Genomic DNA, 25,022 nt, shown 5'->3' with positions numbered 1-25,022 from the left:
TAGGCATCTTTCAGTATTCCATGCCCAGTTCTGGACTAGGGGCTGAAGTGGGTAAACAGATGAAAAACCATGGCTCCACAACACAAGGGACTTAACGGTGTAGCTGGACATGGGCCAGGCTGACTGAGGTGTAAAGATGGTATGAGTCCTTTAAACGTCCCTTTTCCCCTCCAGGGTTGGGGTCTGCTGGGTCCCCGGAATGAGTTGTTTGACGCAGCCAAATACCGAGTGCTAGCTGATCGCTTTGGCTCCCCTGCTGACAGCTGGTGGCGTCCTGAACCCACCATGCCCCCTACTTCCTGGCGGCAGCTGAATCCGGAGAGCATTCGGCCAGGGGGACCTGGGGGCCTATCCCGCTCTTTGGGCCGGGAAGAAGAAGAGGATGAGGAGGAAGAGCTAGAAGAAGGGACCATAGATGTTACCGACTTCTTGTCCATGACCCAGCAGGATTCCCACACCCCACTCAGGGACTCAAGGTACAGATTGGGGATGGGGATGCAGCGGAGGCTGGCTGTGCCTTGACACGGGGATGGGCGCATGTTCTCTGTTAGCTTTCTCTGAGATGGGAGTGCCCTGCCTCACATTGCAGCCTGTGTGTCCCATCACTCAGTGTGTGTCTGCCCATTCTTGGGGGACAGCCAGCTGTGGTCTTCTATGTGGCTGGGCTTTTGCAGAACAGCAGCACGGAGAACCTGCTCTCTGCTGTCTTACCTATGTGAGGGAATGGAGGGCGCAGTCCCCATCCAGTGTGGCTGTGGGAGGAGCAGAGATGCCCGGTTTCCCATCCATTTCATGCCTCCTGGCCTTTTGGCTTCCTGCTGCAGTGCAGTGTCCTCACCCTTACATCTCAGAGCCTCAGGGAAATTGGTCCAGGAAGAGAGAAGATTCTTTCAGCTAAACTTTTGGTCCTCCCAGGGGGAGTTCCTTTGAGATGACAGATGATGACAGTGCTATCAGGGCTCTGACCCAGTTTCCACTTCCCAAGAACCTTCTGGCCAAGGTGATTCAGATTGCAACGTCATCCTCCACAGCTAAGGTGAGTTGGGTCTCCTAGAAGTGTGTGTGGGGGCCATTTACTTGGTCATGTCTGGTGTTCCCCAAAGGCAGGTTTACAGAGGGCTGAGGGGGCCTGTTCCTCCAGCCCACACCTCGGCCAGCTGGTGGAACTCCGGCGTGGAAGGAAAAGCAGTCAGTGTGACAGAATGGAGGTCAAGTCTCAGCAGCACAGGGCGTGGACTGGGGGCCGCAGGAGCAGAAGACCCATACCTGTTCTGGGCGGTGGATTGTCAGTGGGGAGGGCTTAGAGGTGTGGGTCTTGGTGAGGTATGAGTTTCTCTCTTGCTACCAGGCAAAGGGGCTTCGGTTAGGCAGAGCTTCTGTCCGGGTGCAGGGCCTTTTTGCTCCCGCAGGATGTGCCTGGTTTTTAGCTCATGCTGACAGCTTCAACCCACAGCTGCCACGAAGGTGCTGAGATGACTGGGCTAGGAGGGCAGGTGGTGGAATCGCCCAAGCACTGTCTTCTGCAGTGGAAGTCGAGGTATAGCAGGAGAAGCGAGCCTGGGACTAGAGTGCCCGAGCCCATGGGCCTGCTCCTGGCTATGCAGCAGCACCTCTAGCATGGCTCACGCCGGGCACCTGCTGAGATGGTGGCTCATTCCGTCTCTGGGCTCCTTGGCATTTTGAGAACGCCCCAAGTCTCTTCCCATTCCCTACATTTCTGTAACCATCTCTCTTGCCTTCCATGTAGAATCTCATGCAGTTCCATACTGTGGGCACCAAGACCAAGCTGTCTACACTCACCCTGCTCTGGCCCTGCCCCATGACCTTTGTTGCCAAAGGGCGCCGCAAAGCAGAGGCTGAGAATAAGGCGGCAGCCTTGGCCTGCAAGAAACTGAAGGTGAGTCCAGGAAGGTCCTGGGTGTGATGCATGAGAATGTCTTGAAGCTCCCCTCTGCCAGTGGCAAATGGGTCCCATGTTTTAGGAAATGAAACCACCACAGCAGGCCTTTTGCCTGGCACAAAGACAGCGGGTCTGCAGGCCTCGCTTGTAGGCCCTGTGGCTGTTGCCACAGCTTTCCCAGAGCCCCTGTGGAGATGCTTTGACTGTGCCCCAGGCTTTTCCACACTGTTGGCCTGAACCCGGTGAGGCCGGGAGGAAACTTGCTCATTGTTCTGAATAGTGTAAAGCCGGGAGGAGCCGGGCCTGTTTTGAGAGGCAGACCTGGTGTCCAGTATGATCCTGATAACCCAGGTTTTGTGGCCAAAATGAATAATGTGACTTGTGACTGCAGTGAAGATTGAGGAAGCAGTCAGCATCAAGGTAGAGACAGCGTGGCAGACAGCTGGCAGTTCTTTCTTTTGACACAGGGTCTCTATGGCCCAGGCTGGAGTGTAGTGGCACGATCATGGCTCGCTGCAGCCTTGACCTCCTAGGCTTGAGCGATCCTTTCACCTTAGCGTCCGGCATAGCTGGGACCATAGGTATGCGCCACCACTCCCAGCTAATTTTTAAACATTTTTTGTGGAGACAAGGGTCTCACTGTGTTGCCAAGGCTGGTCTTAAAATCTTGGGCTCAATCAATCTTTCTGCCTTCACTTCCTGAAATGTTGGGATTGCAGGCATGAGCCACAGCTCCTGGCCATGGCAGTTCTCTTTAAAGGGGCTGTGGAGTTAGCTGATGGCACAGTAGTGGGAGGGCGTTGGGATTGTGTCTGACTGCCTGAGGAGTTAGTAATCTCAACCCATGTTGGTGGAGGTTTAGTTTGCAGAACAAGACAGAAATGGGCCTGCTTTACTCTGAATGGTCAGGTGCACCATTTCATGGGTGCAGTTGGCCCCGGGAACCACGTTTTAGTTATAGCTGATGGTGAGGGGTAACAAGAACCTGGAGAAAACGAGGAAGAGGGGACAGGCAGGTGGTGAGATAGAAGGCATAGATGTGCTACCTGTGACTCGAGGGCAGAACAAGGACTGACTGTAGAACTGGAGGCATCTGAGCTTTGGACTGACGCACACGCACTGAGCAGAGGCACCTTGGCATGGTGGGGCCTGTCTGGGAAGGAACAAGCTTTGCAGTGGCTGGAGGGCCATTTGTCAGGCTGGTGGGTAAAACCCATGAAGTCTGGGGAGAGGGCGGAAGCCTGTTCTTGCAGCAAGGAGCTTGTGTTGGCACGTCCTGCAGAACGAGGACCAGATTCCTCTCCTTGAGGTCCTTACAGCTGATGGTGCCAGCATGCCCAGAGGCAGGGGGTTGGCCCCTGTTGTGGAAAGACTTCTTTAAGGAGGAAGTGTTTGATCTGGGCTCCGAAGGGTGAGCAGAGTCCAGACATTAGAGGTGACAGGAACACAAGACGTTTACCCGCGTGCCTGAGGTATTGGAATGCCATGTTTTATCTCTGGCGAGGTGGCTTTAGGTACGTAAGGAGGCAAGACACAGTGTTTTCCTTGCAGTGGCTTGTTTGATCAAGTTGCATTATAATCGACATTTATAGGAAACTCCACGTGTATCTGTATATGATGGGGTTACAGATGGGTCAGGTGCCATGTAGGGACTGGGAGGTGGGATGGAAGGATTGGGGGAGGAAGGCTTTGATGAGGCAGCAAAGGAAGAGAGAGTCTGTGGGGTGTGTTCTAGCGTCATTGAGGGCCTGGTCTGGCTGGTCTCAGGGTACACGTTGGGAATTCACGGAGGTGACAGGGGCCTACTGTGATGTCGGAGGGGCTCTAGCCGCACAGTGAGTGGTTTCTCCTCAGGGCCTTCTCCAGACGTAGGGCTGTTCTGTGACACGTCAGGTTTAGCTTTTCTTGAATTAACTTTATTATTATTTTCTTCGAGACAGAGTCTCGCTCTGTCGCCCAGGCTGGAGTGCACCATCATGATCTCCGCTCACTGCAGCCTCTGCCTTCAGGGTTCAGGTGATTCTTGTGCCTCAGCCTCGCTAGTAGCTGGGACTATAGGTGCTGGCCACCCGCCTGGCTAATTTTTTTTTTTTTTTTTTGACATGGAGTCTCGCTCTGTCGCCCAGGCTGGAGTGCAGTGGCACAATATCGGCTCATTGCACCCTCCGCCCCTCCAGGTTTAAGCAATTCTCTGCCTCAGTCTCCGGAGTAGCTGGGATTACAGGCGCGCGCCACCACTCCTGCCTAATTTTTTGTAGTTTTAGTAGAGACGGGGTTTCACCATCTTGGCCAGGCTGGTCTTGAACTGCTGACCTCATGATCCACCTGCCTTGGCCTCCCAAAGTGCTGGGACTACAGGTGTGAGCCACCGCGCCCAGCTAATTTTTGTATTTTTAGTAGAGGCGGGGTTTCACCATGTTGGCCAGGCTGGTCTTGAACCCCTGACCTCAGGTGATTTGCCTGCCTCGGACTCCCAAAGGGCTGGGATTATAGGTGTGAGCCACTGCACCTGGCCTGAATTAACTTTAGTTCATTTTTTAAAACGTTTATTTTGGTAAGTTTACGTTTTCCTAGTTCATAATTTCTCCCTCCATCACCATGTCAGCCAAGATCCAAAATCTCTTAGACATTACTTGGCACAACTTCTGCCTCGGAGCTCCTGAGCTTGTCTGGGCTGGTTTTTGGGGAGCCCTAGAGCATAGACTGAGTCTTGCATGTCTCCCTGCAGAGCCTGGGCCTGGTGGACAGGAACAATGAACCACTTACACACGCCATGTATAACCTGGCCTCTTTGCGTGAGCTGGGTGAGACCCAGCGCCGACCGTGCACCATCCAGGTGCCCGAGCCCATCCTCCGCAAGATAGAGACCTTCCTGAACCATGTAAGAGGCCCTGCATCCCTCATCACCCTTGCCCCCTGTAGTCTGCCTCCATCTCTTCAGACCGAAGGCCTCTACCTGCGATAGGCAGTAGTACCTCCCCATTCTCTTCACTGAGCTTGGGGCCTGGGAGCCCCCTGGCCTGAGCAGCCCAGTCTTGCCCACAAGGATCCCGCGGCAGTCATGGACTAAATTAATCCTGTGCTCAGTGGGTTGGGCCACAACATCTGACCCAGGCGGATCCTGCAGAGTGGCTGGTTGGGTGGTAATGAGGAATTTCTTTTTCATTGTTTTGCTTGCCTCCCTGCCCCCCAGTACCCTGTGGAGAGTTCATGGATCGCCCCAGAACTCCGGCTGCAGAGTGAAGACATCTTGCCCTTGGGCAAGGACTCAGGGCCTCTCAGTGACCCTATCACAGGCAAGCCCTATGTGCCCCTGTTGGAAGCAGAGGAGGTACGTCTCAGCCAGAGTCTGCTAGAACTGTGGCGGCGGCGAGGACCAGTCTGGCAGGAGGCCCCCCAGCTACCTGTGGATCCACATCGGGATACCATCCTCAATGCCATTGAGCAGCACCCGGTGGTGGTCATCTCTGGGGACACAGGCTGTGGGAAGACCACACGCATCCCCCAGCTGTTGCTGGAGCGCTATGTGACCGAGGGCCGCGGTGCCCGCTGCAATGTGATCATCACCCAACCTCGCCGCATCTCTGCTGTGTCTGTGGCACAGCGGGTCAGCCACGAACTGGGCCCCTCCCTGCGCCGGAACGTGGGCTTCCAGGTGCGGCTGGAAAGTAAGCCCCCAGCCCGAGGCGGGGCCCTGCTCTTCTGCACTGTGGGTATCCTGCTGCGTAAGCTGCAGAGCAACCCCAGCCTGGAGGGTGTGAGCCACGTCATCGTGGATGAGGTACATGAGCGGGACGTGAACACAGACTTTCTGCTGATCCTGCTCAAGGGCCTGCAGCGGCTCAACCCGGCCCTGCGGCTGGTGCTCATGAGTGCCACAGGGGACAATGAGCGCTTCTCCCGATACTTTGGTGGCTGCCCCGTCATCAAGGTGCCTGGCTTCATGTACCCGGTCAAGGAGCACTACCTGGAGGACATCCTGGCCAAGCTGGGCAAGCACCAATACCTGCACCGGCACCGGCACCATGAGGTGAGGGACACCCCCATCCCACTCGAGGCTCCTGGCCTTTCCTCCATGGATGCCCCTCCCCCCTGGCCCTGGGGCTTGGTGGCCTGGGGCAAGTTACCCTCCCCAGTCCTCAGTTTCCTTGATAGAAACTGAGGACTAACCCCATGTGCGTGGCACGCATGTGAGGATTAGAGTTGATGTCAAGCGGCTCCGTCTCACTGAGTCAGGTGGCTGTGTCCTTGGCATGACCCCTTACCCCGGGGCTGTGACTGTGGCCTCTCTTCCCCCACCCCAGTCTGAGGATGAATGCGCACTCGATTTGGACCTTGTGACTGATCTGGTTCTGCACATCGATGCTCGTGGGGAACCAGGTGGGTGCCTCCCCATCTGCCCCATGCCAGCCCTGGCCACGCTTGCAGAAGCAGCTGGCTCATGCCCCAGGGCTCCTTTGCAGGTGGGATCCTGTGCTTCCTGCCTGGGTGGCAGGAGATCAAAGGAGTGCAGCAGCGCCTCCAGGAGGCCCTGGGCATGCACGAGAGCAAGTACCTCATCCTGCCAGGTGAGAGCCCGGGCAGAGGGACCAGGGACCTTCGGAAACCAGCCTGGCCTTTGTCCTGGGGACTGACCCAACTGGGACTCTGGGGGTCCCGGTTTCTGACCAAGCTGCGGCACTTTTCACTGGGCATAGTGTTTATCTGCACCTGTTTCATCAAAATGGGGTCAAAATCCTTGCCCTGCCCACATTCCAGGGGGCAATTCTGGTGGAAGCAGTGCCCATAACCAGTGTGTGTCTTGCCCACCAGTGCACTCCAACATCCCCATGATGGATCAGAAGGCCATATTCCAGCAGCCTCCAGTTGGGGTGCGCAAGATTGTCTTGGCCACCAATATTGCGGAGACTTCCATCACCATCAATGACATCGTGCATGTGGTGGACAGTGGGCTGCACAAGGAAGAACGCTATGACCTGAAGACCAAGGTGGCACCTACCTCCTGGGCCTGGCCAACCACTGGGGGAGGGACTCTGTTTCGAGGTGGTCTGCAGCCCAGATCTACCTTAGACCTATTTTGTGTGTCTTGAGAAGGCCACGCTTGTGGGGTCTCAGTGTTCCTGATGTGGGGGCTGGTGAGGGTTATTCGGAGTGGGGAAGCACTGAGGAAGTGGTATCTGTGTGCTGCTTACCTGCCCCCTCCTCCAGGTGTCCTGCCTGGAGACAGTGTGGGTGTCAAGAGCCAATGTGATCCAGCGCCGGGGCCGAGCGGGCCGCTGCCAGTCAGGCTTTGCCTACCACTTGTTCCCTCGAAGCCGGCTGGAGAAAATGGTCCCTTTCCAAGTGCCAGAGATCCTGCGCACGCCTCTCGAGAACCTGGTGCTGCAAGCAAAAATCCACATGCCTGAGAAGACGGTGCGATGGGGCGGGGTGGGGGCTGGCCTGGGGACCAGACAGGTGGGAGGCAGGCTCATGGCGGGCTCTGGCTCTGTTCGTCGTAGGCGGTGGAGTTCCTGTCCAAGGCTGTGGACAGTCCAAACATCAAGGCAGTGGACGAGGCTGTGATTTTGCTCCAGGAGATCGGTATGTAGGGGCTGGGCTGGGCTGGGCCGGGCCGGGTAGTAGCTCCTGAGGGTGGCACTGACAGCTGAGCCGTTGCAGGGGTGCTGGACCAGCGGGAGTACCTGACCACCCTGGGGCAGCGCCTGGCTCATATCTCCACCGACCCCCGGCTGGCCAAGGCGATAGTGTTGGCCGCCATCTTCCGTTGCCTGCACCCGCTACTGGTGGTTGTTTCCTGCCTTACCCGGGACCCCTTCAGCAGCAGCCTACAGAACCGGGCCGAGGTGGACAAGGTCAGTCCTGACTCCTTCCTGGAGCCCTCCACCCACTGCTGTTCTGAGGGGGCGTTGTCTAGCCCCTGCCTGTGACCCGGCTGCCCTCTTTTCCCCTCCCAGGTGAAAGCACTGTTGAGCCACGACAGTGGCAGTGACCACCTGGCCTTTGTGCGGGCTGTCGCCGGCTGGGAGGAGGTGCTGCGTTGGCAGGACCGCAGCTCCAGGGAGAATTACCTGGAGGAAAACCTGCTCTACGCACCTAGCCTGCGCTTCATCCACGGTCAGCTGGGCCCACGCCTGCTTTCCTGAGCCCCTCCCACCCCTCCCACCCCCACTGAGCTGCTGTTACCCCAGCCTGTGGCTAGGGGCTGTAGGTTCACTGCACATTCTGTCTCCCTAGGACTCATCAAGCAGTTCTCGGAGAACATTTATGAGGCCTTCCTGGTGGGGAAGCCCTCGGACTGCACCCTGGCCTCTGCCCAGTGCAACGAGTACAGTGAGGAGGAGGAGCTGGTGAAGGGCGTGCTGATGGCCGGCCTCTACCCCAACCTCATCCAGGTGCTGCCTCTGGGAGGGAGTGGAGTTCACCAGGTCCCAGCCTCCTTCCCTGTCTGCAGCTCCTTGCTCAGCCCCACCCATCTTTTCCACCATCCCTGCAGGTGAGGCAGGGCAAGGTCACCCGGCAGGGGAAGTTCAAGCCCAACAGCGTCACATATAGGACCAAATCAGGCAACATCCTGCTGCACAAGTCGACCATTAACAGGTGAGGGCATGCAGGCCTGGATGGGGCAGCTGGGATGGTCCAAAAGGGTGGCCTCACCAGCCCTGTGTTCCCTAGGGAGGCCACACGGTTGCGGAGCCGATGGCTGACGTATTTCATGGCGGTCAAGTCCAATGGCAGCGTCTTCGTCCGGGACTCCTCGCAGGTGCACCCGCTAGCTGTGCTGCTCCTGACCGACGGGGACGTGCACATCCGCGGTGGGTGCCTGCAGGCCTCCCGCCCACCCCGCTCTGCAGCTGCTCCTCTGGGGCCTGGCCTCACCACAGCTTACCACCATCTTTTCCGTTCCCTCAGATGACGGGCGCCGGGCCACCATCTCACTGAGCGACAGTGACCTGCTGCGGCTGGAGGGTGACTCGCGTACCGTGCGGCTGCTGAGGGAGCTGCGGCGGGCCCTGGGCCGCATGGTGGAGCGGAGCCTGCGCAGCGAGCTGGCTGCACTTCCCCCCAGCGTGCAGGAGGAGCACGGGCAGCTGCTTGCGCTACTGGCAGAGCTGCTGCGAGGACCGTGTGGCAGCTTTGATGTGCGCAAGACAGCTGACGACTGAGCCCTGCTTCTGCTGGGGCTGTGTACAGAGTGCAAATGTTTATTTAAAATAAAGTTCTATTTATCCCTTGTGACCACTGCTGTCCACTAGGGGCTCCTCTCTCAGGGCCTCCATACACTGGGCCACGGTTCCCCAAAGAGGAAGAAGGAAGGTAGAGAAGAGAGATGCTTATTGCTGGGGGACGGGCTGCCTGTGGCCCCAAGTCTTGAGAGAGAAAGAAGGGGGTTAGAACCTCCTTCCTTCGCCAAGAGCAGGAAGCAGCCGTGCTGTTAACCAGCCCAGTCCCCTGGCACAGCTGCTCCTCTGGGTACCCACCACAGGAAGCCTGTCAGAACTGTCACTGTCCTTGTAGTTTTGGGCAGTAAGTGTCGAGCAGCCCTTTACCAGGCAGACTGGGGGAGAGTTCCGCAGGTAGCCGAGGCCCAGGGCTGTGTGCACGGTGGTCCTTCCTGTATCCACATCCACAAGTTCATAGCCGAGGGGCTGAATGCCGAGGTCATGGAGATCATGTGCACACGGCATTTCAGTCCCTTGATGCAAGGGGGTGAGCTGAGGGCAGGAGGATCAGGGAGGTAGATGCAAACCGAGACACAGAAGCACGGAGCCTGTGTGATGGGACATCAGGCAGCTTTATTTACTCTTAAAACTGTTACAACAGAATCACAGACTGACACAGGTAATGGCTGAGCCATAAGCAAATCGGGAAGTACAGAACTGTCCCACCCCAAATGGCTGCGGAGTACACATCACACAGGGCCTCTGGTCCTGGCCTTCTCAGGTGCTCTGGTGTGCAGGATCCTTCGAGGGAACTCTGACCACTCCTATTGTCTTACCTAGAGAGCATGCCACTTGGGCCACCTCCCCCCAACCCTTGGCCAAAGGAGCGAAAGGACCTGGAACCTGTCGTCAACCTCAGCATCCTCATGACCCCGGGACAGACGCAGCAGAGGCAGCAGGTACTCTGGGCCTGTGCTGTTGCCCCTGTGGTGTCTCCTGACTACCCAACCCTCATTGTTTCCTTCTCACTTTCATCCCAGCTTCCCAGCAGGCCCTTCCTCCTGCTGACGAAACACTGGCTCCCTCATGTTCTGGGCACAGCGGAAGTGTTCTGCACATGGTCTCTGGAGGAAAGCTGGTCCCCCTGGCCCAGGCAGCACTTCCTCCGTGAGACCCTGCAGTTTCCTGGTGTGTGCCTGGGGAGCTAGAGACATGGTGCCACACCTCCATAAGGCACTGCTACCTCAGAAAGGGGGAGGAGCTGTCAGGCCCAGGACTGCCTCCCTGCACATGGAGATCAAATCTAAACCTAAGTCAAGACCCCTTCCTTCTCCAGCTCCAAGGGATGCCAGGACCAGAGAAGGGCAGAGGTCAGGAGGGGCCTGAGGAGGCCAAGTCTGGGGCAGCCTCAGAGGCAAATCTACACTGTAGCCAGTCCCCTCCAGAGAAGCCCTTGGAATCTTCCAGGCCATTTCACTACAAACTTATGTTTGAATCCTTTATTAGAAACCATGCAAACTTTAATACAAAAAATACAAGTGCAATAAGAATCTTTGTGTCAATACAGTTCCCAGGATTTCTCCTCACTGCAGCCATCCCAAGGCCTAGCTGGGATGCCCTCTGTGGGCCTCGCCTCTCCTCCCTCCCCTCTCCAGTCAGGGCGTAAGGGAAGCAGATGGCCTTAGTCTCATGCCTTTTATTTTTAAATTTCCAGACCTGATTTCCCACTATCCGCATGAGGCTCCGCTGGACATGAGGGCTTGCATGTCCTAGGGTGCGGGTGCCGGCCTGAAGGAATTCCATCTCCTGGCCCTTTCCTGTTCTCCAGCCCTGGCTTTGTATCCTAGGGCTGACCACCAGATCCCAGGGAATGGGAAAGAGATGCCAAAACCAGCCTCTTGGTTAGAAAAGAAAAGCAGCATACACACAACAAAATGGCAAAACCAACCAGTGCACGCTCCGAGAGCCCCTTGTGTGCCCGACCGGCTCACCAGCCACAGCCTCTGCACCCCTCTTCCCTGCTGTACCGCCTCCAGGGCCCTAAGCTGCCCACATCCTCCAGCGGGGGTGGCGTAAGGATCTCTCCGCCCTGTTCCCTCTAACACTTACTGAGGACTTTCATATAGACATGGCTTCAACCTGCAGAACTATTTCGCCAGTTTTTAGGTTATTAGAAAAAAAATAAAAGGACAAAACAAGAAAAATGTGACAGCAGCTAGGCGGGTATGTTAAGCATGGGGACAGGCAGCACTGACCCCCAACTTGGGGCAGGGCAGCAGGAAGGGCCGGACACCACCTGCATGTGGGGAGGGGGGGGGCATTCGTGGCGCCAGAGGGAGAGGCAGTGGCTTAAGCGCCACAGTCAGCGTCCTGTCACCACTCAAAATCCGCCTCCACTCTTCCCTCCAGGTAGACCCAAGAAGGAGGGAGGGCATGTCAGTTTCTTTTGGGTTTGGACCAAAGAACCAAACAAAGATGAGGGTGGAATCTAGTTCTCCTCTCCTAGATCCCAACTTAGCCTCAGCCACCCCAACCCCCTCCCAACCTCCTCTACGGAGCAGTGGCGCAGTGATGGGGCAAGACCAAAGCAGGGAGCTGGGCCTGGGCTGGAGCGTGAGAGGAGGTGGGTGGGGCTGCTGCTGCAAAGCAGGAGGGAAGGCGAGCCTAGCGGGCTGCCCGGCGCCCAAGCGCTCACTGGTCTAGTGGACAGTCCGGGAAAGAGGGCCAAGGACCCGGGAGCCCGAGTTGGGGCCGCCAGGGAAATGTGGGGGGCGGGAGACAATGTCGGCCCCGTGGTCGGTGCGGGCCCTGGCGTTTGCCCGGAACGTCAGCCTGTAGGTCTCAATCTGCAGTGACATGGGAGGAGGGAAGGGAGAGGGGAACAGGGGAGACAAGAGGGGAACACGGGGGAGACGGAAGACGAGACCAGAATGTCATCATTAGATGCCTGGAAAATAAAAGGTTACTTCGTTAAAATTTAGTCCACACTCTAGTCAAAAACAAAGGAGTTTCAATTTGCGGCCAGTGGCAGGACCCCTGGCTGGCCCTTAGGCCGAGCCCAGCCACTTACTTGTCTCCTGGATCTGGCTGTCCAAGGTCTGGGCCTCCCTTTGGTCACCACCCCCTGACAGGGTGGGGTGGCCATTGAGGCCACTGGCTGAAGTGGGGGCGCCAGCTTCAGGCGCTGCCTCAGAGATGGCCGGCTCCTCCCCAGCAGGGGGGCCCGGACACAGAGGAGCCTCGCTGCCACCGCCCTCAGTCTACAATGAAACAGTGGGGGAGACAGTGCAGGGTCAGTCGGGAGGGGAGTGGGATGGGTGATGGTGGTGGGTTTCACACACAGCCCCCACCCGTGCTGTCCCGGCACCCACTGGCTCAAGGCACAGTCGCTTGGAGAATCTCAGGCAGGTGCCCTGGCCCCACCCACCCCACCTCACCTGGGAGACCGACTCCCGAGGGTCAGGAGCAGCTGGGCTAGTGACACTCTCAGAGCCCCTCTGTGGCATGTGAGGCTCTGATGAAGCCTCTCTGAGGGCAGAGGTGCCAGGCCTCAGGCTGGTACCAAATTACCCATGACAACAGTAAGCAACAAGCCTGAAGGGTAGCCCCCCAAAGGGTGCAGCCCACCCTCCCAAACCCTCCCTGGACCCAGGCCACCCCCTGCACACAGAGTGGGGTCGTCAGTAGCTCCCGGGCAGCCCTGCCTGCACATCTGTCTGGTCAGGAACGCAGGCACTGAGGCTTTGTCTGTGCTGGGCACCATTCTGGGACCAGGGGTCCACGGGAGACAGCAAGGAGGTGTCCAAGGAGGTATAACCCAGGGAGACTGTGGAGGCCCGGAGGGCTTCATAGGAGAAGGACATCTGGGGCACATGGAACACTCAGTGTGAGGAAGGCAGAGAAGAGAGAACAGCTGCGAGAGGTCACTGGGGAGCTGGAAAGTCTGTGTCGTCAAATACCCAAAAAGTGACAAGGCAGAAGTGGTTTCTAATCGGCATAGTGAGAGAAATAGGCCTCAATTTAAAACCATGATTCCAGAACTAATAAAGAAACGGAGATAATACACACTCGCTCACTGTGTCCTTGGACAAGAGACTAAAGTCAAGTTAACACCCCACTGAGACGGGCGCGAGAACGGCATCCTCACAAGGCGTGGGGGGCACGAACTGAGAGCCTGTGGCAGCAAGGACCCCCCAGATGTTCGTGGAAGCTGATCAAGGCTTCAGTCAGAGCATCAGGAGAGGATGGGACAGGGGATGGGCTGGGCAGTGGCTGGCACTGGGGAGCAGAGGCGGAAGGGAAGGTCCAGGGCAGCGGCTCCCGGCCCCTCTCCCCTGCGCACCTGAACCCGAGCAGCAGCAGCCTTCCTCATGCTCGGGGCCTACAAAATGCCCCTCATGGGCCCCCCACCCACCGATGACATGGAACAAAGGATAGACAGCATCTTGGCACACAGAAGGTCTCACAGTACTGTGGAAGGAGGAAGGGAGGAAAGAGGAGAGAGGGAAGGGAGAAGAGGCCCAGTCAGTCGCCAGGATGTGAAGCTCTGCCACTTGAGCTGTCCCAGAGCCCTGCACAGGGAGGCCCCAGGCAGCCTGCTGTCGCTGGCAGCCAAGAATGTGCTGTCCTGCTCCCAGCCCAGGAGCGGAGCCTGACATGGGGTGGGAACCCACATTCCCCTCTTGTGTGACAGCCGGGGAGAACTGTGTGGTGCAGAACCCCCGCTCGCCTGGTGGGGGTCTGTGTCCCAGCCTGTGGCCTTCTAAAATGCCTGGATGGGCTTAATTAGGAAGGCCATGGCTCTCAGGAGCAAGGTTCTGCCTCCAGCTGACAGGTGAGGGGTGGCTGGGCTGGGGCCTCTTCACTTCTGCCTCAGTCAGGACTGATGATACACGATGGGAAAACAGCAATGGTGTGGGTGAAGACATGACTCCTGAAGAGACTGAGGGGCGGTGACAGGTGCCTACCTGTGAGGACCCTGACCCTAGCTGCATAGTCCCCACCCCTCCCCAGCTGTGCCTCCCCAGTGACCCACTCACTACCTTCACGGCACCTCCTGCAGGTAGGTGGCCCACATTATCAAGGGATCCCACCTTGGCCTGGGCCTTCTCCTTGAAGTTCAATTTCTGACTTTCAATCTTGACATCTCCTCCACCTGGAACCACAAAGGAATTGGTCACCTAGGGTGGCAGAGGAATATCCCTGCAGGCAAAACCAGGACTGGTGATATGCCCAATCTAGAAATGAGAAAGATGTGACCTGCTTCTGGGTGGCAAACGAAGAACAGCGAACACGTTTGTCTAAAGAGGGCTTCTCTTATCACAGTGAGGCTGAGACAATCTCTCCGTCCAGCCGGTGGGAATAGCTCCAAGAGAAGGAATGCCATCCCTTCCACCACCCCATGCCACAGCCACCGAGCTGTAGGCCAGGCTTGGGCAGGCCTGGGGCTCCGAGCACAGCCTCCGGGACGAAGCCTCTGCTTCCCTACTTGGTATGGGAATGCCCTCCCGCTAACTGGGCCATGCAGTGCTTCTCAGGCACAGCCTCACTGAATTCTCATGAATGCCCTGTCATCACGGCCACGATCCCTGCTTCACAGCTGGTAAAACATGCTGCAAAAGAGAAGGGACTCACCCAGAGTTACCACCAAACTGGTGATTGACAGGGACAGGTTGTGAAAATTGTCTGAGCCCCTAACTGTATCACACTGTAGCAAAAAGAAGGAATGATAAAAAGGAGAGTGGCCCCGAGGCTGTGCGCTGAGAAAGGAAAGACATGGACCAAGGCAGGCCCGCGGGATCTAGTGACCTCAGGCTAGGACGGGGAGTGAAGGTGGTCTGAACTCAAGCCCAGGGTTCAGAGCTCACTGGCCAGAGGGTGCCCATGAGACCAAGGGGAGGGGTGTGGGATGAGCTGCTGTGAGTACCCAGCCCCTCCTAAGCTCAGCAGTGTGGCTCCCCTTGGGCCCCTTCTCCTGTTCTTCCTTCTCCTCTCAGCTCACATGGCAGACCTCCATGCACAGCTTCTGGCCAAGGTCTCCCGGTATCCCATACTGGGAAACCTAGCCCTGGCAAAATCTAGACCCTGAGTGACTCAGTGCCATTAGAGAAGGAAGTATCTCATAGGAGCAGATTTCCCAGATAAAAGGGGAAAAAATGGTTAAGAATGGAACTGTTTAGATCTTTCTAAATAGAACACATTCTAAACTGGATCACACTCTTCGCTGAGAGGGAAAGGGAGTTTTTTTTTTTCTTTTTGGAGACAGAATTTCGCTCTGTTGCTCAGGCTGGAGTGCAGTGCCATACTCTTGGCTCACTGCAGTCTCTGCCTCCCAGGTTCACGCAATTCTCCACAGGCATGCACCACCACACCTGGCTAATTTTTGTATTTTTAGTAGAGACAGGGTTTTGCCATGTTGGCCAGGCTGGTCTCAAACTCCTGATCTCAAGTGATCTGCCCGCCTCGGCCTCCCAAAGTGCTGGGATTACAGGTGTGAGAGACCGCACCTGCCCTGAGGGAAGAGAATTTTGCCTTCACCTTAACTGGCCTGTGGTGGCTAGCCTTCTGGGATACCAGGTTGGCCAGCCAGTGTGCCTGCTGCTGCAGCAATCCTACCTACAAATCTGCTGTAGACCCAGGAACTAGGACACAAGGCTGCAAGGGTACTAGCCAAGGCAAGAGCCTAGCCTCTGCACAGTGACTTCCACAGGGCTGCTGGGCCAACCATGTTGCTGGAAGGAAACTGCATTAGTGCAAGTTGCTGAACGCCTCCCATTCTCCTGCCAGGGCTAGTGGCTGATGCTTCACTGGTTGGGAGCGCCCTTTGCTTCTAAATCTGACAGGTGGGACCTGAACACTGCTCTCTATACAGCTCCTTCAGCAGTAGCTCCTGTAATCCTCGTTTAAGGCAACCCAGGTTCTCAGCTCAGAGTGCACCGCTTCCCCAGGCCTAGCTCAATAGTGCCACGCACACAGTGGGTACTCAAGAGAATGCCTGTGCGGATGGCTGTCGTAAGAAACTGATCCTCCTCCACTGAAAGGTTAGCACCTGAACTCCCGCTCCCTGACAGAACGAGGACTGTATTCTTTCCACCGCTGTGTCCTGGGTAGTCTTCATGGGACGCTAAAGGCACAGAGATGAAACCCTTGCCAGCCAGCGGGCTGCCCAGCTGGCCCATGGCAGGACTACATACCCTGGTAGTCCCAGTGGGCAAGGGAGGCGCCACTCACCAGGCTTGTGCTTGATGTTAGCCTTAGACCCACACTTGGAGGAGACCTTAGAGATATCCACTTTCTTGTTCTGAATCTGAACCTGAGGAGAAGGACACAAAAGACTCATTCAGAGAGAAGGTCTATTATCAGAGCCAACCCCATGCTACCTTTTAAATCTTCTCCACGTTCAGGATTTCTCACTCCCTCTGTAAGCTGCTGTCTCAGTCTGTTCAAAGACAGGGTCATCTCCCTAAATACTTACAAGAGCCCTTGACCCACCCTGGCCCTGCTCTTCACTTCTTTTTTTTTGTTTTAGATGGAGTCTCACTCTGTTGCCCAGGCTGGAGTACAGTGGTACGATCTCAGCTTGCTGGAACCTCTGCCTCCTGGGGTCAAGCAATTCTCCTGCCTCAGCCTCCCGAGTAGCTGGGATTACAGGCGTGCACAAACACACCTGGCTAATTTTTTGTATTTTTAGTAGAGACAGGGTTTCACCATGTTGGCCAGGCTGGTCTTGAACTCCTGACCTCAGGGGATCCACCCACCTCGGCTTCCCAGAGTGCTGGGATTACAGGCGTGAGCCACCGTGTCTGGCCTTCACTTTTTTTTTTTTTTTTTTTTTTGAGACGGAGTTTCACTCTTGTTGCCCAGGCTGGCACGATCTTGGCTCACCCCAGCCTCCATCTCCTGGGTTCAAGTGATTCTCCTGCCTCAGCCTCTGGAGTAGCTGGGATTACAGGCATGCACCACCATGCCCAGCTAATTTTGTATTTTTAGTAGAGATGGGGTTTCTCCATGTTGGTCAGGCTGGTCTCGAACTCCTGACCTCAGGTGATTCGCCTGCCTCAGGCTCCCAAAGTGCTGGAATTACAAGCGTGGGCCACTGTGCCTGGCCACCAGCCTTCACTTCTAACCCCACCTCCAGCCAGACCAAACCACCATTTCCACACCCCACAGGCTTTTCTGTGCAGACCCTGTCCATGCATGCTCTAGACAGCTCTTCTGTCATTTCACCAGGTCCAAACACCAGCATCAAGGCTCCAATGAAATATCCCCTTTGTTCCATCTCAAAATCTTACCCATCAACTCCTCACCCAGAGAAACCTGGAATAACATACTTACTTCCAGTCCTTTTCAATGCATTTTCCCCTTGGCGGGGGAGGGCGTGGTGTGCGTGTGTGTGTTTGTGTGTGTAATCATAGTATTCCTGCTTAAACCATGTTATAACAATTTTTCCTAGCCAGGTGCAGTGGGTCACACCTGTAATCCCAGCACTTTGGGAGGCTGAGGCAGGCAGATCACCTGTGGCTAGGAGTTTGAGACCAGCCTGGCCAGCATAGTGAGTCTCTCTCTCTACTAAAAATACAAAAATTTGCATTTAAAGGTGGTGCATCTTGTCTGGGCGCGGTGGCTCACGCCTGTAATCCCAGCACTTTGGGAGGCCGAGGCGGGTGGATCACTAGGTCAAGAGAGCGAGACTATCCTGGCTAACATGGTGAAACCCCGTCTCTACTAAAAATACAAAAAAAATTAGCCAGGCGTGGTGGTGGGCGCCTGTAGTCCCAGTTACTGGGGAGGCTGAGGCAGGAGAATGTCATGAACTCGGGAGGCAGAACTTGCAGTGAGCCGAGATCGCACGACTGCACTCCAGCCTGGGCAACAGAGCGAGACTCTGCCTCAAAAAAAAAAAAAAAAAAAAAGGGTGATGCATCTTTAACTCTATAGCCATGCATGCCCACTGGGTTGCTGGATGGGGATTCCAGCATTCCTATGAGTGGCCCCACTATCCTTCAGTAGGACAGCCTGACTTTCCAGCACATCAATTCCAAGCAGTGTTACACTGTTCTGGTGGGTTTCGCCACAATCTACTAAATGTTGAGCTACCTTCTTGGGCCCTGTTTTCCTTTCTTTGGTGTCAGGAAATATGGTCTTCACCATGTTCCCAGAGGACAGATATAATGGCACCTGTATTTTTGTATTTGCACCCACAGTCCAAGACCTGGCACAGAATAACAACTACCCACAATCCCCAGCTTGCCAGAGCCATTCTCAGTCTTGCCTCTAAAACTCGGCTCATGCCTAACCCAAAAAACCCACTGTGTTTTCTTCCCCATCCTTCAATGCCCAGCTCAAAGGGTGCCTTCCATACGGCCTCACATGGCTCTTGCTTCAATCCGTCTCTTTCTCATATCATCTCTTGAAGGGACACCACCAGGAACTATACCATAATTGCTTCACGTGTTTGATAATTACATACAAAGTAGTTACTACTGTGAAAACACACAGCCTCTACTTTGTCTCATCTTTTCAAAAAGTCTGCAGTTTTCCATAGACAGAAAATTGTTTCTTTTCTCCTCAATCTAGAGTTCATTATACAGATATTTATAGGTATCTCCAAAATGGAAGTTAGGATATAGCACAGATACCTCCTCCTAAGTGTGTGCTGACAGCAAATGGAGTCCCTGCAGCTACAGAGTTGGTGGCCACACCATTCTAAGTGCTTTATCTGGGTTTAAAACAAGGTATCTTGTTATTTGTTAGGGGAAGAAATGGCCAATTCAAGAAGAGGGGGCCATGAAGGCCTCATCCAAACATCTCCCTATCCTTATCCCTCATAAGAGAGGGCATAGGGAAGGGTACTTTTACCAGCCAAAGATCTGGTAGCTGCTTAAACCAACCTAACATGGGTCTTGAAGCAATGGTGACAAGCTCATCTTAGCTGTAACCACAACAGCACATGCAAGAAGTTAACAGAGTCACTCTCCAAGGCATGGGCCCTCACCAAGATGCAGAGTCACACATTTCTTTCTTGTTTTCTTTTGAGACAGGGTCTCACTCTGCCGCCCAGGATGAAGTGCAGAGGCATGACCTCAGCTCACTGCAGCCTCAACCTCCCAGGCTCAAGTGATCCTCCCAGACTCAAGTCCCTCAAGTGGCTGAGACTACAGGTGCACACCACCATGCCCAGCTAATTTTTGCATTTTTTTGTAGAGACAGGGTTTTTGTAGAGACTGCAGTCACCAGGCTGGAGTGCAATGGCACGATTTCAATGCACTGCAACCTCCCACTCCTTGGTTCAAGCGATTCTCCTGCCTTAGCCTCCTGAGTAGCTGGGATTATGGCACGTGTCACCACGCCCAGCTTTTTGTATTTTTAGTAGAGCCAGGGTTTCACCATGTTGGCCAGGATGGTCTAGAACTCCTGACTTTGTGATCCACCTGCCTCAGCCTCCCCAAGTGCTGGGATTGAGACTCTGTCTTTAAAACAACAATCACCACCCAAAAGTTAGCTGGGCATGCTGGTGCACGCCTGTAATCCTGGCTACTCAGGAGGCCAAGGCAGGAGAATCGATTGAACCCAGGAGGCAGAGGTTGCAGTGAGCCAAGATCACGCCACTGCACTCCAGCCTGGGCCATGGAGCGAGACTTTGTGTCAAAACAAACAAACAAACAAACAAACAAACAAACAAATAAAAATAAAGGCCAGTGGCTCATGCCTGTAATCCCAGCACTTTGGGAGGCCGAGGCAAGCGGCTCATGAGGTCAGGAGATCGAGACCATCCTGGCTAACACGGTGAAACCCCGTCTCTACTAAAAATACAAAAAATTATCTGGCCGTGGTGGCGGGCGCCTGTAGTCCCAGCTACTCAGCAGGCTGAGGCAGGAGAATGGTGTGAACTCGGGAGGCAGAGGTTGCAGTGAACCGAGATCGCGCCACTGCACTCCAGGCTGGGTGACAGAGTGAGACTCCGTCTCAAAAAGCAAACAAACAAACAAAAAACCTAGGTAGCCCACACCATGAAACAGATGTAGCTTCTGACATAAGAGTCCTATGTTAGGAATACATCCTAGAGAAATAACTTGAAATGTTAAAGCTATTTATACAAAAATACGATTTAAAATGTGTTACAGCTTCACGCCTGAGTGACAGAGCGAGACTATGTCTCAAAAAAAAAAAAAAAAATAGAGTGGAGACTTGTAGAGTAAAAACAACTTAAGATTAAAAGAGTTGAAGCCTGTATTATAATACATACCTTATTAGTGATATTTTAAATATATGGATCAATATATGCATTTTTTTTTTTTTTTTTTTTGAGAGAGAGTCTTGCTCTGTCACCCAGGCTGGAGTGCGGTGGCACAATCTCAGCTCACTGCAAGCTCTGCCTCCCGGATTCAAGCGATTCTTCTGCCTCAGCCTCCTGAGTAGCTGGGACTACAGGCACGTGCCACCATGCCCAGATAATTTTTTGTATTTTTAGTAGAGATGGGGTTTCATGTTGTTAGCCAGGATGGTCTCGATCTCCTGACCTCATGATCCGCCTGCCTTGGCCTCCCAAAGTGCTGGGATTATAAGCGTGAGCCACCGTGCCCGGTTACATGCTAAAGTATTAACAAATAAATAATATATATAGGGCTGGCTTCAAAATACTTGGGATAGGCATATATAGATAAACCAAGACCGCTCATGTAGATAGTAAATGAGGTACCCTGTAAAAAAATAGTAAAATGAATTAAAGGTTCATTTTACTATTTTTTCCTACTTTCTACTTTCAAATGTGTGTGTTTGAAAATTCCCACAATAAAAAGTTGGGTTTTTTTGGTTTCTGTTTTTTGAGATGGAGTTTCGCTCTTGTTGCCCAGGCTGGAGTGCAATGGCACAATCTCGGCTCATTGCAATCTCCGCCTCCCAGGATCAAGCGATTCTCCTGCTTCAACCTCCAGAGTAGCTAGGATTATAAGCATGCACCACCAGGCCTGGCTCATTTTATATTTTTAATAGAGACAGGGTTTCTCCATGTTGGTCAGGCTGGTCTCGAACTCCCGACCTCAGGCAATCCGCCTGCCTTGGCTTCCCAAAGTGCTGGGATTACAGGCGTGAGCCGCTGTGCCTGGCCCAGTAAAAAGTTTTAAAAAGCTTAACTGAGCCTCACTCACTTAATAAAGCCCACCACCTCTAGGCTACAGTTCTCCCTCCTTAGGTGGCTACGTGGAGGAGTCTACAATCTGCTTCCAAACATTTCCCCCACACCACCCTGCCTCCACTGTATGCTTCAGCCTCAGGGAACCATGTGTGCCATCTCCTTCATGGGCTGGCCCAAGTGTCCCCTCCTCGGGGACCGCAGAAACCACGCTGGCTCTCTGTGGTCCTAGGAGCAATCACGGCATCACACACCTCACTCTGCTTGTGCTTACACAGGCTGCCTGCCACTCTGTGAGAGCCTGCAGGCACACTTCAGGCAACCAAAACATGCTGTGGAAGTCAGCTGCCAGCACGTCTCAGCACCCACTACACATGCACAGCCCCTTGCAAGGGTGAAATGGAACCAAAACGGACACAAAATCTTAACTGGGACTAGCCACAGAAGAAGCCACTACATTGGCGCTGGCTCATCACTCCCCTCTCTCCACTCCACTGGTGTCCTCCTGGCTCTCATCAAGGGGTATGTCTGTGTGTCTGTCGGGGCATTTTTGGAGCATTAACTAGGATCCTGTTTTGAGCTTCTCATCCTGGTGGTAACTGCGGTATTTCTTTGTGTATGTGTGTGGGTGGGGAGTGTGTAATGCTGTTCTGTCTGCACAGCAGGTCCTTCCCCTCTCTTTTTTTTTTTCAGACAGCGTCTCTCTCTGTCACCCAGGCTGAAGTGCGGTGGTGCCATCATGGCTCACTGCAGTCTCAACTACCCAGGCTCAAGCAATCCTCCCGTCTCAACCTTCTGAGAAGCTGGAACCACAGGCACATGCCACCTAATGCCGCCAGGCACGTCTGGCTAATTTAAAATTGCTCTGAAACCCAGGCTGGTTTTGAAGCAATACTCCTGCCTAGGCCTCCCAGGGCCACTGCACCTGGCCTTATTTTAAAAGATTGTTTTTGGGACTGGGCACGGTGGCTCTTACTATAATCCCAGCACTATGGGAGGCCAAGGTGGGTGTATCACTTGAGGTCAGGAGTTCGAGACCAGCCTGCCCAACATAGCAAAACCCCATCTCTACCAAAAATACAAAAATTAGGCCGGGTGTGGTGGCTCATGCCTGTAATCCCAGCACTTTGGGAGGCCGAGGCGGGCGGATCATGAGGTCAGGAGATCGAGACCATGCTGGCTAACACAGTGAAACCCTGTCTTTACTAAAAAATATAAAAAATTAGTCGGGGATTGTGGCGGGCGCCTGTAGTCTCAGCTACTTGAGAGGAGAAGCAGGAGAATAGCGTAAACCTAGGAGGCAGAGCTTGCAGTGAGCTGAGATCATGCCACTGCATTCCAGCCTTGGCGACAGATCAAGACTCCATCATAAATAAAATAATAAAATAAAAATAAAAATAAAAATAAAATAAAATAAAAACAATACAATACAATACAATACAACACAAAAATTAGCCGGGCATGGTGGCAGGCGCCTGTAATCCTGGCTACTTGGGAGGCTGAGGAAGGAGAATCACTTGAACCTGGGAGGCGAACGTTGCAGTGAGCCGAGATTACGCCACTGCACTCCAGGCTGGTGACAGAGCAAGACTTTTCTTTGTAGAGACGGGGGTCTCACTATGGTGTCCATCATTTTAAACTGCACATTTCCTTGTGGTGGCTTTAGGGAAGGACTGATGGAGGCTATGGAAGGAAACAAAGCACCTGGGTTCAGCTGTGGCCAGCTGCTGTTTACCCTCATCTTCCCACCAGGAAAGACTGCTCACAGCAGCCTCCTAATGCTCTCTGTTTGAGGAAGCCTCCTAAAGTGAAAAGGCTTTAAAAATACATTCACCCTCAGAAAAAACAAAACAAAACAAAACAAACAAACCCTACACATGTGAGGTCATGTGTAGGCAGTGTGGAAACATCACAGCAGGTGATACATTAATGGTGACTATTTTCAGAGCTCTTATATGCACCACACAACACACACAAATGCATTTCTATGTCTCACCCACACAAGTGACCCGGTTCCCTCAGAACCCCTGTTCACCTTCTGTTTTAATCCAGGACAAAGCCAGGCTCAGCGGCTGCCTGGGCCCCTCGTGGGCTGGATCTTTGTCACCTCACTTCAGCTGACCCTATTCCAGGTTGACTAATGTCTGGTCAAGCAACTCCACCCGAGTGTAAAGGATGCCATTTCTACCCAGTCCAGGAAGAGGCAGTGGTGAGAAGGACCAGGAATGAGGGGCAGGAAGGAGAGTTGTGTGGGGCAAGAATGAAAGCTCATGGCCGCATTCCTCATGATAGAACGGCTGGGGGTGTCTGTAGGCCATGGGCAGAATGTCATGATCACCAAGGAGGAGGCAGGAGTGTTAACAGAGTCTAAAAATGAAAAGGGTAAGTGGAGCAGGACCTAGTCCAGTTCAGGACAGCAAGGAGAAAGAACCGAATGAACTCAAAAGAAACGGAGGCAAGACAGGCTGTCTCACTTGGTCTGGAAGAGAGCGGTGAGGGCAGGCGCTGTGCATGGCAGCCTCTGGTGCCTCTGGTACAACTCCACAGAGTACCACTCGCCTGGGCACTGCCACAGTGACAAGCAGAAAGCACACAGGGTGTTCTTCACACACTCAACGACAGTAAGACTTTGCCCTATCTCTCCCTAGACCAGAACCCTCCTGTGAGCTGGGATCACTTGTGTCCCCAATACCCATCATAGAGCTGGCACACAATGGCAGCAAGACAAAAAGAAGGATGTTTGGGGGGAAGAGGAAAGAGGACAAAAAGATAAGGAGGAAAAGTCTGGGCACAGTGGCTCATGCCTGTAACACAACACTTTGGGAGGCCGAGGCAGGCTGATCATGAGGTCAGGAGTTCAAGGCCAGCCTGGCCAGCATGGTGAAACCCCGTTGCTACTAAAAATACAAAAATTAGCTGGGCATGGTGGCGCATGCCTGTAGTCCCAGTTACTTGGGAGGCTGAGGCAGGAGAATCGCTTGACCCTGGTAGGTGGAGGTTGCAGTGAGCCGAGATCACACCACTGCATGCCAGCCTGGGCAACAGTGAGACTCTGTCTCAAAAAATAACAACAAAAACAACAACAAAAACGGGAAAAGGGACTAAAAAAGGAGGGGAAGAAAAAGGAGGAAGGGATTAGAAAAGGGAAAAAAAAAAAGGGAGAGCAGAAAGGGAAATGGGAGGGCCAGGCACAGAGGCTCATGCCTGTAATCCCAGCACTTTGGGAGGCTGAAGCGGGCGGATCATGAGGTCAGGAGTTCAAGACCAGCCTGGCCAACATAGTGAAATGCCATCTCTACTAAAAATACAAAAATTATCTGGGCATGGTGGCGCATACCTATAGTCCCAGCTACTCGGGAGGCTGAGGCAGGAGAATCGCTTGAACCCGGGAGGTGGTGGTTGCAGTGAGCTGAGATTGCACCACTGCCTCTAGCTTGGGCAACAGAGTGAGACTTTGTCTCAAAAAAAAAAAAAAAAAGAAAAAGAAAAAGAGGAGAAGGTAGGGAGAGAAAATAAAGTAGGGGAAAAACTAGAGAGCTGGAGAGCAACAAAGATGAAGAAAAACGCGGGGAAGGGATAGGAAGAAAATGTTGATTAATTCTTATTTTATAATAACAAGGATTCAAACATGAGCTCTGGAAAGATGTAGACATCTGTCTCAGAGCAATTATTCCCACGGTAATTCAAGGGCATGCAGACAAACATATGCATCCCAGGAATGGACTCCAGACAGGCAACAGGTCTGCTGCTGACCGCTGTGCTCAGACCCAGGCTCTGACATAGCTGGAGAAAAATCCAAAGCCTCCCACCCACATGGGTAAAAAGATAC

The 25,022-nt window shown here is 54.0% G+C and overlaps 2 protein-coding genes across 15 annotated transcripts in view; one reads left to right on the top strand and one right to left on the bottom strand.

Moving 5' to 3' along the window:
- The window catches only part of DHX30 (DExH-box helicase 30), a 51,810-nt gene extending 42,671 nt beyond the window's left edge, over positions 1-9,139 (top strand). For all 5 annotated transcript variants that reach the window (XM_007984057.3, XM_007984064.3, XM_007984059.3 and 2 more), the window contains 16 exons: positions 175-476; positions 916-1,036; positions 1,748-1,897; positions 4,629-4,781; positions 5,094-5,930; positions 6,205-6,280; positions 6,364-6,468; positions 6,713-6,888; positions 7,109-7,315; positions 7,402-7,483; positions 7,562-7,755; positions 7,858-8,017; positions 8,138-8,295; positions 8,397-8,500; positions 8,576-8,715; positions 8,813-9,139. In XM_007984057.3, coding sequence (XP_007982248.1) covers positions 175-476; positions 916-1,036; positions 1,748-1,897; positions 4,629-4,781; positions 5,094-5,930; positions 6,205-6,280; positions 6,364-6,468; positions 6,713-6,888; positions 7,109-7,315; positions 7,402-7,483; positions 7,562-7,755; positions 7,858-8,017; positions 8,138-8,295; positions 8,397-8,500; positions 8,576-8,715; positions 8,813-9,066 — 3,219 coding nt within the window. In that variant the 3' untranslated portion in view covers positions 9,067-9,139. The remainder of the gene's footprint in view (positions 1-174; positions 477-915; positions 1,037-1,747; positions 1,898-4,628; positions 4,782-5,093; positions 5,931-6,204; positions 6,281-6,363; positions 6,469-6,712; positions 6,889-7,108; positions 7,316-7,401; positions 7,484-7,561; positions 7,756-7,857; positions 8,018-8,137; positions 8,296-8,396; positions 8,501-8,575; positions 8,716-8,812) is intronic.
- Positions 9,140-10,547: 1,408 nt separating this feature from the next.
- MAP4 (microtubule associated protein 4) overlaps positions 10,548-25,022 on the bottom strand; it is a 221,976-nt gene continuing 207,501 nt past the window's right edge. For 9 of the 10 annotated variants that reach the window (XM_073010256.1, XM_073010255.1, XM_073010254.1 and 6 more), the window contains 4 exons: positions 16,294-16,375; positions 14,106-14,218; positions 12,134-12,323; positions 10,548-12,010 (listed from right to left, as the gene is read on the bottom strand). In XM_073010256.1, coding sequence (XP_072866357.1) covers positions 12,003-12,010; positions 12,134-12,323; positions 14,106-14,218; positions 16,294-16,375 — 393 coding nt within the window. In that variant the 3' untranslated portion in view covers positions 10,548-12,002. The remainder of the gene's footprint in view (positions 12,011-12,133; positions 12,324-14,105; positions 14,219-16,293; positions 16,376-25,022) is intronic. The other variant, XM_038004002.2, reaches the window with a different exon arrangement.

This window comes from Chlorocebus sabaeus, chromosome 22 (genome assembly GCF_047675955.1).
Source record: "Chlorocebus sabaeus isolate Y175 chromosome 22, mChlSab1.0.hap1, whole genome shotgun sequence".
NCBI lineage: Eukaryota > Metazoa > Chordata > Mammalia > Primates > Cercopithecidae > Chlorocebus > Chlorocebus sabaeus.
This window is presented reverse-complemented; position numbering and strand designations above follow the sequence as displayed.